The sequence below is a fragment of the Haliaeetus leucocephalus genome, unplaced genomic scaffold (assembly GCF_000737465.1).
Source record: "Haliaeetus leucocephalus isolate CR32 unplaced genomic scaffold, Haliaeetus_leucocephalus-4.0 Scaffold162, whole genome shotgun sequence".
Classification (NCBI taxonomy): Eukaryota; Metazoa; Chordata; class Aves; order Accipitriformes; family Accipitridae; genus Haliaeetus; species Haliaeetus leucocephalus.
Window position 1 is genome coordinate 7,448,085 of NW_010972598.1, and position 17,626 is coordinate 7,465,710.

Sequence of the window (17,626 nt, forward strand, 5' to 3'; positions counted from 1 at the left end):
ACCTGATGTGATACTTGACAGCTTGGGAAATTTTTACCACCAGGTTCAACTGTGCCAAGTAGAACCTTTTGAGAAAATGCAGATTTTTGTCAGAAAAGATTTTTAGAGATGGGCATAGATGTATAAGCTGTCTTAGCTTCAGCTAAGGAAAGAAGGAGAAAGAAAGGAAGGGTGGTTTCATTTTTGTTTCGTGTATTTCATGGGTGTATTGTGAATAGCTGGACAGGCTGGATATCTTCTATCTCATCAGCCTTTAAATAAAGGAGTTTTCTAATTCTATCACTGTATATAGAATGCCTAAAATAAGGTCATGGGTACACCTGAAATGCCTTAGCGGTATAGGAGGGCACACAAACACAGTTAGAGTTTTGCAGTTAAGGTGCAGTAAATCATTATTGCTTCCCAAGTACAACACAGTTAGCAAAACTGTATGCTTGCCATTATAAACATGGACTTGGGGCTACAGCTAACAGAAACAGGAGCTAAAGATGTGATCGATGGGGAAGTAGGACAGGTTGGTCTTTTTTGTCTGTGTTTCTAGCTTGCTTTAGACCAGGCTAATTGATACTCAGTAGCAGAGCTGATTAGATGTTATATTACATCTCTCATAAAAGCAGATATTTGGCTAGGGTGGTATAGCCGCAGTGATACTTAAAAGGAGTGTAGAAATCAATAATGAGTCTTCAGCTTTTAGCTTAGTCTTCAGCTTGAATTCTCTTGGGTTCACTTGGATTCTCCTTTTGGCTGATACAGAAGTTAGTGACCTGTTGCTCACTCAGGCAGAATGACCTAGTAAATGCCAACAATGTAATTAGGGCTTATTAAAATCAGCGCAGATTGAATAGTTAAGATCCAATAAATGAAAATGGGTGTTTAGTGTCCTTATTGGACCAAGCAAAGCATTTGACTAAAAGAGTTGTTTTTAAGTCTCTTGTTAGGAGGTCAAGCTATTCTCATACTAATTTGGTTCCAATCTGTTCTGTACAATACTGATTAGCAAGGGGGATGCATTGCTGAAACACTGTCTAGAATATATGTGTTGTTGTTTGAAGACATACTTATGAAATAAATTCTGAAAATGGAGATGTTTAGATTGGTATGGTTTTTTAACCATGAGAACTGTTTCTCTGTTAACAGTTGCCAAAATATCCTGTTTGTTCAAAACATTTGTTTATATTCACAGATTTGGTGGTACACTGTTCTGAAGTTATCTATGCTCTCTGAATGATGTTAAACTGTGGACCTCAAACTTTTATTCTGAACTCAAGCAAAATGTTCCATCAAACTACCATAGAAGTTATGCTTCAGTCTGTAAATGTAATTTTTTTTTTCCCCCAATAACTCATGGAGACAAATTGGCTTAACCATGATACTGCATTTCTAATATTAGATGAGTCTTTTTTTAAAGTACTGATGTCTTGTGATCCTACTGGATGATGCACGTGGAGTTGTTGGAAAGATTTTTGTTTTTCTTGAACTGTTTTGACAAAAACATCAGCTGAGGTAATTAACAATGCTCAGAGTACTATATGAGACCTTGGTTGGACAGAGGAATGTGGTATCTGTACCACTGGAATCTTGGCTGCTGGAGATTAATAGCATTCATTAGTTTGAGGTGGTTTTACGTTCTCTTTCCTGTCTAAGTATCTGATAGTGAAGTGTGATTCTGCTAGTGTGAAATGGGTTAGCATTAACCTAAGACTCTTCTGATTGCAGAAAGGCCTAAGTGTTCCTTAAAGGTTGAAATAATAAGACCATAATACACTGCGTGGCTAGAGATTTGCTGTGGAAAATATGAATTGCCTGGATGCTTCTTTTCTTGGAGCTGGTTTTAAAAGTAAGAATGGAAGTGCTGTTTGCTCGACTGCCTTTAGAACTACAAGTTTGCTGCCTTCTTCAAGAGCAAGTCAGAAGAGGGGGATTACTTGAATATAAGTAGCCTAGAATAGAAAGAGGATTCCCAGCTATATTGTGTGGTTTCTGCTTTCTGAAGCAGTGCTGAGCAATGCTATTCACAGCACTGGCTATTCAGAGCTGTAAGTTGAAGTAGGGGGAGAGCTGGGGGAGACGTGCTAATGAAATCCTGCTGAACTGTTCAACATCTTATCCTGCCTGAATCTTTATATATTGATTTCATTATTTCAATATTACTTTCTAATATTTATTTTAGGACAAGACCAGAGTTGTGTCTCCTATTATTGATGTAATTAATATGGACAACTTCCAGTACGTGGGGGCGTCAGCTGATTTAAAAGGCGGTATGTACCTGTACTGGAATACAGATTTAAAAAAAAAAAAAAAAGGCATCAAGAATCAAAGCTCATAATCACTGCAGTTGTGGAATGAGCAATTAACATACTGTTCTTCCCTTTCATATATCTAGTTTTAAGTTCTGTAGGTTACTTGTTTCTAGGCTTGGATTTTAATTGGCTTTATTGTCCTCTACTTTAAAACAGTTGATCTTTTTATTATACTAATACTTATAAGTTTATGCTGCCTTTTACCAATGTGCAAGACTCGCTCCAATGTAGGATTGTGTAAATATGTCGGAAGCAGCTTATGGCCAGAGCTTATGATTCTCTTTTTAGATAAGACAGGCTTTAATTGCTCACTAGCTTAGAAGCCCATCAGCAATGCAGTGCCTATGAGTTTTTTTCAAGATGCTGATTTGCTAAAAATTAAACTCTTCTGAGTAAGCAGAAAGCTTTGGAATGTGTTTAAAAAATAAATGTTTTGTTAGCCATGATCTGTAATTGTGAAGAGAGTAACATGTGACTGTGAAAATTTGTAGCATTTATACCTTTACCGTTACAAAATTCCCTGTTAAGTTTAGAAGTACTACAGTTTCACTATGTCTAGCTAGTGTAAACTGTTGACAGCAAATAGTAAAAAGACTTGTGAAGCACTCAATAAAAATGAATACAATAAAAAAAATCCTCCCCTTTCCTTTTTCAAAGAGGGGGAGGGCAACCACACACTAAAATCCGTACTCATTACAATTTTTTTAATTTTTTTTTTACTCCTAGCAAGAATCTAGAGTTTAAAATAGCTGTTCTCTGCCCCCCCCCTTTTTTTTTTTTTTTTAATAATTATTCCCACAACCCTGGAAACTGAACTGTCTGCATAAAGATATAAGATGAGCCACTGTATAGAAATTATGTAGTGCTGTTCCCACAGTGTTTCAGCTTTTTCTAAATGCACTTTCTTCAGTGAGGAAGGAAAAAAAATTTCAAGCCTGTTCTCTCAGTTACTAGTCTCCAACCGGCCACCAAGTGTTGTTCCAGTAAACTAAAATAAAAGCAATATTTGCATAATGTTGCATATGCTTCAAGTTCGTCAGTGATCTGGAGGCGAGAGGTTCTGTATCCTTTTAATTAACGTTTTGAAATAACACCTACAGTGCATATATTCACAGTATGCTAATGTATAGTTCTGTGCTATTATCTGTGTGCCAGCTTTATTAAAACCTTAAGGCTTTTACCCAATCTATTCATTATACCTCGAGTATGGAAATCTCTATACCATTATGTGGTTTTTATTGTTGTCTGCAGTAGGAGGAGGAATTCTTTCATTGAAATCTTCGATTGGTTCCTGCGGGGTTCATGCTCTTTAATTCTTCCCAAGTGAAGTGGGAGAAGATTGAGAGATCATTTCACTTGTTACTGCTTTTCATGCTTCATCTTTGGAACTACGTTTCTCTATTTTTTCTTTTCTTTTCTTTTTCTTTTTTTGTGTGCTCATTTTCTCCCCTCGTACACAATAGAAATAGATAGATTTTTTTTTTTTTTTTAAAGTGCATGGAGCCTCTGTATTTCTGGGCTGAGGAGTGAGAAGCTGTCTTTTTTTAATGTTAACAATAGAAATTTTGCACATACCAGTGTTTAAAGCTATTTGGGGGTCTGTTGAAACACGAATAATATATTTCTTTTCTGTTCCCAGAGGACAGATTACCATGTTAGAGGCACTACAGCATTTGGCATCACAGGGACACATTCACTGGGGCCAAGTCTAAACATGGAAACCAAACTATGCTTTCAACCTTAGACACAGTATCTGTGTGGCTGAAGCATGGAGACTTGAGACAGCTGGGACAGCATTTGTGCCTGGTCTGTATTGAAAGGACTTAATCACCCAAGACAAGCACCTAGTAAATGCTACAAACTTTTTAAAGCAGACAGGGCTGAAATAATTCCCCAGTCTGGCCAATACTAAATCCATGCACTTCATGTTACAAATTTTTTTTTGAGGGAGGGATTTGCGAAAGTGTTTATGCTGCCCTGAGAAACACTTTAATTACTGGAATAAACTGTAGTTAACAGAGATCTAATAATTTAGAGTATGCCTATGATGCAGTTTACACTGGATAGAATTTCATGTTGGATATGCACTTGTGTTTAAAAATACTTCCTTTACAGAGTTACTGATATTATCTCATTGAGTGCAGATTTTTCCCAGAGTCAGTGAAAATGGAGATGGAAAACCAGTTTTTATGGGTAGACAATTTGTGCACTTGTTCGGAGTTTGTAACAGAGTGCTGTATTCCAAAAGAGACCCCTTGTGTTCACTGGAGTATATGTAACTCTATCTCTACTGCTTCTGCCGGAGAACAGTAGGTTTTTTCAAAGTTCTCCCAGATGCAAGTAATTTTGCTGGGTATGTATGATAAAGTATGACTTTTTAACTGCATGGAAATATTGGAGCTCATTTTACTTTTCACGCTGGAGGCCTTGCAGTACTATCGATTGTAGCCATTTTACTGTTTTGCTACTTGGAGTTTTAGAGTAGTTAGATGGTCTTTCATTTTTACAGTGCAACACTTCATGAAGTACTCAAACATGGAGAGAAAGAGTTGGCATGCATGCTCTGAAGACTGTTCAGGATAATTTCTGTAGTGTGTGTGTCAAATATCTTGTGAGTTAAAATGAAAACTGTTTCGTTTTCTACTCTGCATCGGTCATTACTATGCATGTTTACAGATGCAGACAGACAGTTTGTAGGACTGTAATTGTTGTCTGTTTACTTTAGCTTTTTCCCCACAAAGTAATTGCTTTATTTTTATGCTGGAGAAAGAAAACTACTGACATCTGTGCACCAGAAATCTGGAAATCATTCCTTACATGACCTCATAAGATGTAAATGTGTTTGGCAGCAGGCAGTCTGCGTAAGGCTGATTTGCTAGGTGTACTGGGAGAGGGCTATGGACCTTGTGTAGTTTTTTAATAGATGTTCATGCTTATGGGCATAACCCAGCTCAAAAACTATTATGAAAGTGTTTCCTATAGGGAGTTTGTCTTGTACCAGCTGTGTATTGTTGCCTAAAGGAGGTAATTCAAATGGTTGTCAGGTAGAAAGCTGCTGTAGGTCACCTATTGGTCTTGTCTATTCTAGTGATCTTTATGGGCTTCTGTGCTTAACTCAGGAAAGGACCAGACCAGCTGTTGCTGTGTGTACACACCTATATGTACATATATAAGGGAAGTAAGATTTTGGTGCTCTAGCACTTGCCTCGGGTTTAAAAAATGACGCGCTTGGAAGCATGCAGTGGGAAAGCAGGAAGTTAAAGGAATGTTAGTAAGATAAGAGGGAGCTCCATAACCTGGTGTGACCTTCATGATGGAGAGCTCCTGCTGATAGAGGGGTACCAAGAGTACTGCGTAAAGCCTGTGTAAACATAAATATGTGATCATTTGTTAAAAGTTGAAATGCAGTTGTGCAGTAATGACTGTTAGGAGCATTTGTAATGGCTGGAAGATCTTCATATGATGTTCTAATCAATGTAAAGATAGGAGATGTTGGATTCATATATAAGGCTTTTGCTTTGTCACTTGTTGACTGGATTTCTTACTTTGCATAATAGATGGCAACAAGAGGAATGGAAGTTACTTAATATTTGAGATTCCTGTTTTATTGCCCTGTCAACTTCTTTACCTTTCATCTGGACTTGTTTGTTTTCTACCCAGAAGTTTGTCCAAGTTTAAATTTTTAATTTAAATTACAGTTCCCAGTGTTTTCAGTCAACATTATGTTACTACAAGTTGAATGATGACCGCAGTCTTTTTAACATCCTACTCTAATATTTTCTTCTTTAAGGCTTTGATTGGAACCTGGTGTTCAAGTGGGATTACATGACACCAGAGCAAAGAAGAGCACGGCAAGGAAATCCAGTTGCTCCCATAAAGTATGTCTGTACCGCTACTTCTCCCTCTAATAGATTGGAGTTTGCAACTAAACAAAGTTAGAAATCATCTTCTCTGAGTCTGGAAGGGGATCTTTACTATAGCTTTCATTAATAATGAAATTTCATTCATATTTATGTAGCATTATGAGACTCATAAATAAATTGTATTTTAAAAAAATACTTTAAAGCACGCTAGTAGATTATTTACCCTTAACAAAAAGTAGATGTCACTTTGTTTAAAGCTGGTATGTTTTGAGGGCTAAAAATACAGCATCAGTTTTAATGTTTTATTGCTGGCACAAATTGCCACCCTTTACATCAGGAACTTGTAAGCCAAATGGAGATCTGGAAACTGCCTCAGAAGGTGATCAGGGCACTATATATGCCATAGAAATGTGTGCAGACAACATTTGAATTGATATATGCAAAATTAGTTGCATTCAAAAGCATTGCAAATTTTTTCAAGGGGGTATTAACCTTGAGATGCAAATAATGGTTGCCTCAGAGTTCATGGTTCTGTAAGTATTTAATTTAATTTTTCTTGTCTGTTTAGGACACCCATGATAGCTGGTGGGTTATTTGTGATGGACAAATCCTATTTTGAAGAACTGGGGAAGTATGACATGATGATGGATGTTTGGGGTGGAGAAAACTTAGGTATGTATATTATCTGTCTTCAGATTAGTCTTGAAAGAAAGCATGTTTCACCATTGCCTGTACTGTCGCAGAGTCATGGTCTTCCTGATTTTGTGCAGAGGGTTAAAACCAGAGTTAAAACTTCACATGCATTACTGGTGAAATCCAAAAGGTTTATTTCAATGAAAGAATTAAAACAAGGTAGGAATTATATGCTAAATATGAGAGAATAAAAGTGTTTGTTCATTAAGCAGGGAATTTTTTTTGTAATGGAGGTTGGCTGATAAAAATATTACAGGATGTAGATAGGCAATTATTTTCAAAAATGCTATCTTGTTTGAAAGTCACATCCTCATCCAAAGTTATTGATTAAAATACAATAATGTTTAAATGCTGACAATTTAAGGCATGTTTTAAGATGTTGCTGAAATTTAATCGTGAAAAGTAGAACACAGGAGTTCATGAGTTTAATGTTCTTACATACACCTTAAGAAATCAGTTAAAACGCAGCTGACTAAAGAATAATCTGTTTCTTAACTTTAATAATACTATACTGCCTGACATGTAAACTTAGTGAGTTTTTTAATTTGATACCCCTACTTTAACCCTGTGAGGTAATTATGGTTGAGAAGGCATTTTTGCTGTAAGTCCTTATTTTCAGATACTTCAGTGAGTGGGATTTACAGAGGAGGGAGGAGGAGCTGAGAGAACTTGAGTTTTAGCCATTTATTCTTTGACCTGGCAGTTAAATCTGGTGTTATTAGGGGGGTCTTGGCTCTTTGCATTACAGTATTGTACAAAGTTTTTTCTGCAGTTAAGACCGGTATATTTGTATTAAAACAAAGAAAGAAACAAACAAACAAAACCAAAATGTTTGGGAGGAGCAGAACTCTACAACTTCTCAAAACTTCCAGTCTGTCATTAATTTAGTGTTTTGGGGTAGAGATGCATTCAGACATCTTAAGTAGTGTGTTTTAGGACCAGTTCTAAGGATAGAAACTTCTCTACTGCATGTGCTAGCTGCAGAATCCTAAAATACCTTGAACTTGTGAAAACCCATGAGTATTTTGAGTTGCTGAAATATGCATATGCATTGAGCATATGCTTGGCCTTCAAGGAAATGTCTGCTGTATACAGCATGCTAAGTATGGAGACATGGTAACCAAATGTTTAACATTCCTGTAAGGAACTAAAAGGTTGGAAGAGGCATCCTTACAGTCCAGTCTCTGACCTTCCTATGCAACACTCAAAGAAACCTCTTACATATTTCAAACAATTACTTTCTGTGTTCTCATTATTTTGGCTGTATATTGCTAAATTGTATTAATATGAATATAAAAATTTTTCATTTTTTAAATGTCCTGGAAAGTCATTGGATAAACTTACTACAGCAGTACTCATGTTCACTCTGAAAACCTCTTTTGCCACTAGAGCACTTAAATATTTGATTAGCTGCAAGCATGTACTTGAGTGACCGAGTTTTTTCTGAAAATTTAGCAGCTGCCTTTATGCTTTGATAACTGAGGCCTTGATAGCAGGAAAGGGCACAAGCAACAGCTCCTCACTCAAGGTGAGAAGACTGCATGCAAAAAGCTGCTTATGTTGCTCTTGCTCCATTCTGTTCCTTTTCCTCCATGGGAAGGAGGAGATGGAGACTTTGGGGTGCCTTTTCTCGGCTCCCTGAGAAGGCAAGGTCAGTCAGTCCAGCAGACAGCTAATAATTTGTTCATAGTTGCCAGACTAACTGAAGACGAGTAAAAATCACATGGCGTATGATTTAATTTGCAATAAATGACACATTCACCAGATACTGGAAATCTGTGACGTGCAGTTTAAAATTCAACGTGCACATATCTCTGGATCAGCAGCTTGACGTTACATACAAATAACCTACTAGACTTGCAGAATAATTCGATACGTTATATTTATGCTTTATAAAACTTCGCAATTTTCCTTCAAGCATGTGCAGAGCAGCTGTTATGAGATTTAGTTTACATGTTAGTATAGTCTCAACTTTAGAAATGTCAAGATGGACCTGCGGTATTTTGTCTAAATTAGCCCAGGGACAGCTCTTACCATGAAGATACTGTGCATTTTCAGATTGTTGCTAGATATGACTGATAACACATGCTCACTGTACAAAACATGGATCAAGGTTTGTTCAGTCTTGTCTTAAATTTGTAAATTCTAATTCTCAGAATCTTTACAATGCTTTTGGATAAGCATAGGAGGATTGGAGTACACTGGAGACTGGATGAACCATTAGAAGGTTTGGGTCTAATCTGAAAACCTAGGCTTTTCTTAATAATTTTGCTAAAATCAGGGAGCAAGTAAGACATTCCCCATCTTCAATAATGATGACACACTACAATGAAAAGAGCAAATCTGTTAGAGAGGTGTAACATAATCGGATGCAACTGAAGAACGTTTGACATGCTGTTTATGCCTTTTCAATGAAAAACTGTGTCCACTGAAATTGTTACAATAGTAGTATTTCTTCTCCCACTGTGAGTATGGCAAAAAAGATGTCTTAAGGGAGTTTGTGGGGGTTTTTTTAAGTTTTAGTTGCTGTACATTCCTTTTTCTTTAAAAATCCACACAGGCTTTAGAAGCCATGTTGGTGCAAATAAGAATTAGTTTGCTTCTCCTGACTTACTAGTCCTTTGCTGTCTTTCCTATAGAGTTATTTTTCATCATTTTCACTTTTTTTTAGATTCTTCAGAATCTAAGGTGCCAGAAAGTATACATGTAGGTTTACATTTCTGGGAATTTATGGAAGGAGAATTAATCAAATTAATGTACACATTAGAAGAAGCTATGAATAATGAAAAAAGTTGACACAAGATATTTCTAAATTACTTCTAAAACAAAAATACTTTTTCAATGCCTAAATACATTCAACAGATGACAGTGACTTTCTGGATTAAACCTTCAGATGAATCATTTAAAAAAGAAAGAGCTTTAGGCGTACTGCACTGACCTTTTATTTTTAACCAGAATCTCACTTTACTGCATTTCAGAAGTGTGTATTTTCTAATACTTAAATAAGTCTAATACTAGATTTTGAGCATTTAGTCTGCACCTGTCTAATGCAAAAGCCTGTATCTTTGATCGGATCTCCCTGCCTTCTTTCACTAGGCTGTCCTCACTGACTGCAGCATGCCCTCACTTTGGGCAAATAACTGTATGAACTTTCTAGCAAAACTCCATAAATAATGCTTCAAAGTTGTACAAGAAAACTATTACTCCTCTGCTTTCACAATTTGAGCAGTATGGGACCAAATCTGAGCTAGATATGGGAAAGCCTGCTGTCTTCCATCTATGTGTAATTTATTCTGGTAGAAGCAGAATTGCTTTTGTTACTAACTTGTTTAATAGAAGCAGTGACCAGTTATTTATTGTGATTCTCATTTTTTTTTTTCATTCTAAGCTCAAAATAAGAGGTGTAAGACTGAAGTCAGTGCTGTGAAAAATGTACGAAGACAATGTCACATTAAGTTGCTTTAAAAATTACTTTTGCCTATTGTCCCATGTTAATTCAACGGGAAAATCAAGACTGAGTTAATGGCAAAGACAATATTGTCATTAATATTTTTGAGGATGATCTGTCTATAGATCAGACTATGTTGACTGTCTAGGGTTCATGAATATGCCTAATTGGTCCCAATGCAACAGAATTTATCACTGAAGTAAAACAAATAGGAAATTATCCTTGTAAAAGCAAAGACTCTTTGGAAGAAGGCCAGTTAACCTGCACTGTCAACAGTTGAAATCACAGCACGTCTTCTTTTTTTTTCTTTTCTTTTTTTTTTTTCCTCTGGACAGACTGTCATGATGACATGCTCTCTAACCTTTGAGGTGGTTGGTTGGTTTTTTTGGGTTTTTTTTTTTTCAAATTTAATTTTTGAAGTAATGTTATTTTTATGACTTATTTTGTGTATGTGGGAGGAAGGCTTCTGGGGGAAGGAATGGCACTTAGTTTAAGTTATAAAAGGTAGACGCTGACTTTAAATTAGAGCTGATTATCTGTGGAAAGATGCTGAATGATTGTGAAGAGGCTTGGAACTAAGGGTAGCGCTCAGTAGCTGGTAGCAGCTGCTGGACTGAAGGGGGAATCATCAAAATTGAAACGGTGCTACTGAAAGCACCCTTACTGTGCTAATTTGGAATGAATGAGGAAAAGTTCCATGTCAGCATTAGGTGACTTCTGCTGTCAAAGGTCTAAGACGAGAAAGTGTATAAATATTTCTGGACCTTCTTGTCCTCCCTAGCTGGGTCAGCTCACTAGATTGGCTTAGAAGTGTATTGTCCATAACCTTCAGTTTACTGAAGTTGCATCTTTATTCAGTCTGTCTTCAAATCAGGATTGACTTGATATAACTCCTTCCACAACCAGTGTTTGGGAGTGTTTGGTTATCTGCTGTAATAAATCAGCAGCTCGAATCTACTGACTGTTTTATCATGCCTTGATTTTGTTCACTGTGTTATTCCATCTTTAGCTGAAAATTTTTATTATAAGCTAGTGATGTTAAGTGTATTTACTGTTGCTTACCCTTTAGATAAAGCACAGTAATGGTACATATAGACCTAACTTACTCTGGCAAATTGCGGAGTGGTTTATGAATTTGGGGAATGCTGGTAACCCCAGGTAAGAGAAGACATAGAGTTTTGCTTCCAAGTTAATATGATTATTTTTCCTGAGCTTGGAGAATATTAGTAAATGTTCAGATATGCTTTTGCTTATCCTAGAATTTCTCAGAAAACTATCTTATTGATCTTCTCAGCAATAATCAGTAAAAGCCTTCTCTGTAATTAGTACACTACAAAATTACAGTATTTTGTGATGGTGGTCTTTCATTCATGTTTTTATTTCAGAGATCTCATTCAGAGTTTGGCAATGTGGTGGGAGCCTAGAAATCATCCCTTGCAGCAGAGTGGGTCATGTATTCCGCAAACAGCATCCTTACACGTTTCCCGGTGGGAGTGGTACCGTGTTTGCAAGGTAACTGTTAAGTCATGTCTTCAGCTAAATAGCAATATTTTGGATTTCTTCAGATGATCAGCAGGTGGCAGTAATTTCATTTTAAGGATCTTTTCTTTAGAAATATTTGCAATATTACCTAGCATGGAAAAATATTAATTAAAAGGAAATTAATGACTGAGGCAACTACATAGATTGAGAGAAGAACCTGAGAGTTGAAAAAGGGAAACTTCTAGCAGACGCAGCCTGAGAATCTGGAAAAGAAGGAAATGCTTAGCTTGGCATTCTATCAATTTTGAGAACTTTGTTTATTTGGTTTTAAAGAAGGCTTTATTTTCAGAACTGTCTCATAAATCTTCATTTCATAGAAACAGTTTCATCATTCTCTAAGAGCGAGAATACACTAAGATATGAATATGCTTTGCTTGCTTTTTCTTAATACATGATCGGTATGTGATATGCAAATGGTTATGTAGACTGATTCTGGCATTTGTGCCAGTCTGCTGGCAACTTCATTCTATATCACATTTGCCTTTCCTGTGCTATGTTTAAAAATGCTTTTTTTTCTATAAACCTAAGAAACTGCAATATTAAGGGCTTAGATTAATATGCCTGTTAATTTCGCTCTTGATACAATGTACAGCAGTAGCTGAAATACTGAGCTGTTTCCTCAGTTTCTCCTCTACAGAATGAGAACAGTAATTCTGATTCATGTTCATAGTGATTTTTTAAGTAATATGGATGAAGGTGTTGTAGGAGTGTATGGTGGATGTTTTGACCAAGGCTTTGTTAGTTGTAGCTGAAGAATCACTAGGTTTTGATTTAGAGAATTGGACTTGATGCTCAGGGGGCTGAAGAAGTACAGATCTTGGCTAAAGGTTCTGTGGGTTAAGAGCTGCAAATAAAATTGTTTATTTATCTTTGAAAGGATATGGAGCCCAAACTCTGTTTAACATGAAGCAACACAGAAAACACAGGTGTATTTAAATTCATAAGAATGTTCTAAGCTGCCAATATACTTGGATTTGTGTTTCACCTTAGACTGAGGAACCTCCTTAGGGTGTAATTCTTTTCTTCCATGCTGGTATGCCACCAAGATGACTCTAATGAATGTAATAGTCTGCTAAAATGAAGTCACTGTCCCGTTTCTTCCAGTAGTTATAGTAAGGATTTTTCTGGTCCCCTATACTTTGAGATCTGTATTTTATGCTACAGTGGAAAATGAATAATAGTACTTAAGGGAAAACAAAAGCTAGCAATGAAATATCCTTTCTTAATAAATCACATCTCTATTCCAGTATTTATAGTGTCATCAGGAGAGTGGGAAGATCTACCAATTAAACTGTATTATGTAGGCTTAGGATGCAACTGTTTTAGTTTCATGGTGGATTTTAAAATGACAATGTCATAATAAGGAGCATAGTTAATAAAAATATATACATTGTGTGGTTTTCCCACTCCTTTGCAGCCTTTCCTTCTTTGGACTGTTGCCAAGATGCTGCTTTTCTTGTGATTTAAATAGGTACTTAAATATAGTTCAACTGCAAAGTAGGAAAAAGGTGTGGCTGTATGCATGCAAGTGTACAGCAGACATCAGAAATGCATCATATTAGCAGGGGTTGCGTTCGTACTGCGATTAAAGCTTTTTGGATTTTGTGGTGAAGTCAAATCATCATTGTCATTTGGTCACTCAAATGTCCTGACAATTACTATGACAGGTTTTTTTAAAGCCACATTGTGTTTTCCAGTCATTGGTGTTCAAAATGACTTTGAAAAGAGATCCCGCATGTGCTTGAATAGTGAAGGCAGCTGAAGCCTGCAAACTAGTGTCTTGGGTACTTACATCCCTTTCCAGATCTACCTTTCTCTGCAAGTTGTTTATTACCTGTGTCCTTAGCTGTCCAGCTGTCTCAAATTCTGAAATGCCATTAAAATTCTTTGTTTCATTGGAATTATTTTTTAATTGACCTAGAAAAGTTGCATATCGCTTAAAAGCAGGGTTGACAAGTTGCTGTATATTTGAACGTTTCCTCCTCAGTCAGCTTTCTTGGGTATCAAACCAATATAACATAAAGCCTTAAGATCAGTCTTAGCAATGAGAGAATGAGAAACCTAAGGTAATGGGATACCCTTGTAATACAGGTATTATTAGATATGTATAGGACATTGGTGCCAAGAAACTTGGTGCGTGGAATTGGTGCTGGTCTCGCAGTCGGGACTTGTTAGCTTATGCCATTATCTGTCCCTTGACTGTATGCAGTTTGTTCTGGAGTGCTCTGGGTAGGCATCCTATTTTTAGCTGACTAGTCAGTATGCACTGCCTGTTGGCAGCCAAAACAAATCGGGGGATTCTGGAGGAGAGACTGGGAGTCCTGTTTCATGAGAGGCGAGTCCACATCCTGGCTGTGTGGTGTGGGCAGATACAGCTTGTGTCTGGCAGGATTTCTTAGACTACTGTGCACTGCCTTAATACACTGCTTCAGACGAGCTAATAAACCTTGCAGACCCCAGTCTGCTCCATGCAAAGCTCCCTCTGATTGCTTGGTGCTAGGTTTCATTAACTATGGCTCAGCACGAAGCAACCGAGTGCACCCTACACCGTGTTCCTCAGTACCCTGCCTTCTTTGGGGTCTGTGTTAGTTTAGGCAGTTCTCAGCATCTACACAGTTTTCATATTTATGTCGCACTAAGCCTGAACTGTTCATCCCCGAGTACGGGGAAGCATGATGCAGGCATGTGTTCTGGCCTTGAAAGTGTCTTTGGAGTCGTTAAACCCTGGCAAACCAAATAGTTCCTCTCCCACCACCAAAATCTGTTTGGCCTGTGGGCAGGCAAAGCTGATTGCTGAGCAAGCAACAGGGGCAGGTGCTGAGTGACTGGCTGACACACAGGCCTGAGTGGCCGCAAGGGAGGAGAAACTGAAACAGCTCTTTAATTTGTATTGAATGGGATTTTGCTTACAAAAAATCTAAAAAGAATCTTTGCAAGGAAAAATCAGTCCTCAAACAAAAAAAATAATTGAGGTCTGTCTTATGACTTTTTTTTCTTTTCTGTGTCCTTCCTTCTCAGCAACCTGCAAGAACAGCTTGCTTTATCCTGACTATTTTTTGTCTTTTGAATTGGAAAATCATATTAAAGAAGTTATTGGCTGACTAAGTTTACTCAAGTTGCTTTAGATGAACTTACTGCCGAATGTAAAATAAGCTTCAGAGCATGGCAGTTGCAAGTGAAATAAGGCTTAATTTTCTAAGCATAAAATCATGAACAATAGAAGTAAATGATTTTTACATGGAAGCCAGGGGACAGAAAAAGGCATTACCATCTTGCAGTCCAAAAGGAGATTTAAAGACACCAGTTACATAAATACAGGAATTTTAGTTAGAGATGTGTTTGATTAGAAGTAAAGAATTTGGGTTAGTGTTTTTCACATTTATTGCAATAGTTAATCTCTCTTGACTTTTAAAGCATTAAAAATATTTTCTAATTACTGGATCTCCTCTGTTACCTCAGCTACAACAGACTTGCTTGGTTCATAGCCTTAAATGTCATGGAAGCTTATGTCTTTTTGGAACTTTGGGTGCTCTTCTGGTAGAAATAGGATGAAGATTGAAAATGTCTTGCCTATGTTAGCGTATCTGTTTTCAGAAAGGTAAAAGACATTATTAAATATTGGCAATTGTTGAGATTTTTATGTTTCCAAATAGCTTGCTTATCCAGGTGAACACTCACTGAATTTGGCTTCTGTCAAGTTACTCTTATACAAAGCAAAAAAATCAAAAGCAAACAACAACCTAACAACTTCCGTGAAGTTTGCAGAAAGAACTCCAAGATGTGTATTAAATTCTGGATGAAAACCTGAAGCAGTGATGAGTGTGCAAAAGACATAAATTTCATTCTAAATGCATTGATTTCAGTTACATTACTCTCTAATGGTTTTCTGTTACTTGGGTCTTTAACACAGAATCTTCTGCCTGGCTTGGAGGCAGCTGACTATGTAGTACTAAAAAGGATTAAAATCAACCCAAGGATAAATGACCTGGTTTAATTGCAGCTAGAGAAAATATAACCTATGTGTTTCATATGATTGTCCCTAGAAATACACGCAGGGCAGCAGAAGTCTGGATGGACGAGTATAAAAATTTCTATTACGCAGCAGTGCCTTCAGCCAGGAATGTACCTTATGGCAAGTAAGTCGCAAGTGCTTTTTTGCCCTATTCATTTATTCTTCATGAGACAGCATCTTCTGAGGTGAAAGCAGTGCTAGCTCTCATGTGCTATCTCTTTATGATGTAGTTCTACAGTTCTACTGTTCTTGAGTTTTCTGTGTATTCCTTAACATATATGAAGACAGCAGCCTGACTTTGAAAACTGTTCCTTTTCCCCCCCCTCTAGTATTCAAAGCCGAATGGAACTCAGAAAGAGACTTAGCTGCAAACCCTTCAAGTGGTATCTTGAAAATGTTTATCCTGAGTTACGGTGAGTTTTGGCTGAATCAGAGATATTATAGAGGTCTCTTCCCCATGCCCCCCCCCTCCCCAGAAATCATCAGTTTCTCTTTCTCCTTCCTTGGATGTAAAGGATGTGTTTTAATTTTTGTGAAAGCAGTGCCTAGTGTGGGCTTATTTGTTTTTTTTAATTAGTTCTATTCCTGAAGAGCCATTTTTCCCTGCTAAGCTGCTTTTTCTGCTTACCACAACTACAGCTACAGCTGCGGGTATTTTAGAGAACAGTGTCCAAAGGACTCAACTTACCTGAGCCTGAAGCTAGTCTCCTACACAAGCTGTTTGCTCAGAAGTATGCTGTTCTGCATCCTGTTGTCATCCCTTTAAAGCTTTTGCCTTCGCCTAAGCACATGCGTAGTAGAGTGAGGAGACTGTATCTCAGTACAGTACAAGGAGTGGGAGTCGGCAGACAAGAGGGCCGTTTATGTTTGGCAGACAAGGGTAGATGCCTAAGACTCTAAGAAGCTGAGTCTTCTGCTTGTTCTGTCTTTTGTTCTCTGTCACTGCATTATCACTAATTTGGGGGGAGGGGATGAGAAGAGGGAAATGAGGGGTAACCTTGCTAACAGCTTCTGTAACATGAAGGCATCCTAAAAAATCCTTGAAGAGAAACACTTTTTGAAAGGATAAAAAGGTTTTTGTTCAATAACCTGTTAATAAGTATGTCTGTCAGGTCTGAGTCTCTAAACTAGTTTGTCTGCTGTCAACCTAATATTGGTAGTGTAACAGTAAGATACTGTGTGGCTTATAGGAATACTTGTTTTTTTTTCCTGGGGACACTTCATGTCAGTAGAGTCAGGTAACTACTAGTGGCATACAGGCTTGGAATGCAAAAGCACCAGCCATTACAGCCCTAGTGAAACATGTACAGAACCACATGTGCTAAAGAGTCTCATAAACCAGGATGACACTGAGGGAGTAAGTTACTCTTTATTTTCTCGTGTAAGTGCCAGAGGATATTTATTTTTGTTTAATTTGTCAGAAGAAAAACCATCATGCAAGCTCTCCTGGAAAATGTGCTACCATAAGCTTTACTTAAGTGTAATGTCATCTTGCTCTGTGTTGTCTTTCGTGCTCATTCTGCTGGGTTGAATTATTATACTCATATTACAGTCTGAAGTTTTAAAAGGAGCTAATGTCCCCTTACTTTACTGTTTGACATGAACTCATGGATTCTACCCCACAGCTGTACTTTGGTGAATGGGTTTGCGTGGGTATTTCCATACTGTAGGAGTGTAGTTTATGTGCAACCGTTAGAAAATGGGTATCAGCAAAACATAGATTTTTTTTTTTTTTTTTTTTTTTTTTTTTTTTTTTTTTTTTTTTTTA

General features: G+C 37.2%; 1 protein-coding gene across 1 annotated transcript in view; it reads left to right on the forward strand.

Moving 5' to 3' along the window:
* Nucleotides 1-17,626, forward strand: part of GALNT2 (polypeptide N-acetylgalactosaminyltransferase 2) — a 99,083-nt gene that overhangs the window by 74,234 nt on the left and 7,223 nt on the right. Inside the window, exons 8-13 of the mRNA XM_010562670.1 lie at nucleotides 2,171-2,258; nucleotides 6,091-6,178; nucleotides 6,732-6,835; nucleotides 11,690-11,816; nucleotides 15,890-15,982; nucleotides 16,188-16,271. Coding sequence (XP_010560972.1) covers nucleotides 2,171-2,258; nucleotides 6,091-6,178; nucleotides 6,732-6,835; nucleotides 11,690-11,816; nucleotides 15,890-15,982; nucleotides 16,188-16,271 — 584 coding nt within the window. The remainder of the gene's footprint in view (nucleotides 1-2,170; nucleotides 2,259-6,090; nucleotides 6,179-6,731; nucleotides 6,836-11,689; nucleotides 11,817-15,889; nucleotides 15,983-16,187; nucleotides 16,272-17,626) is intronic.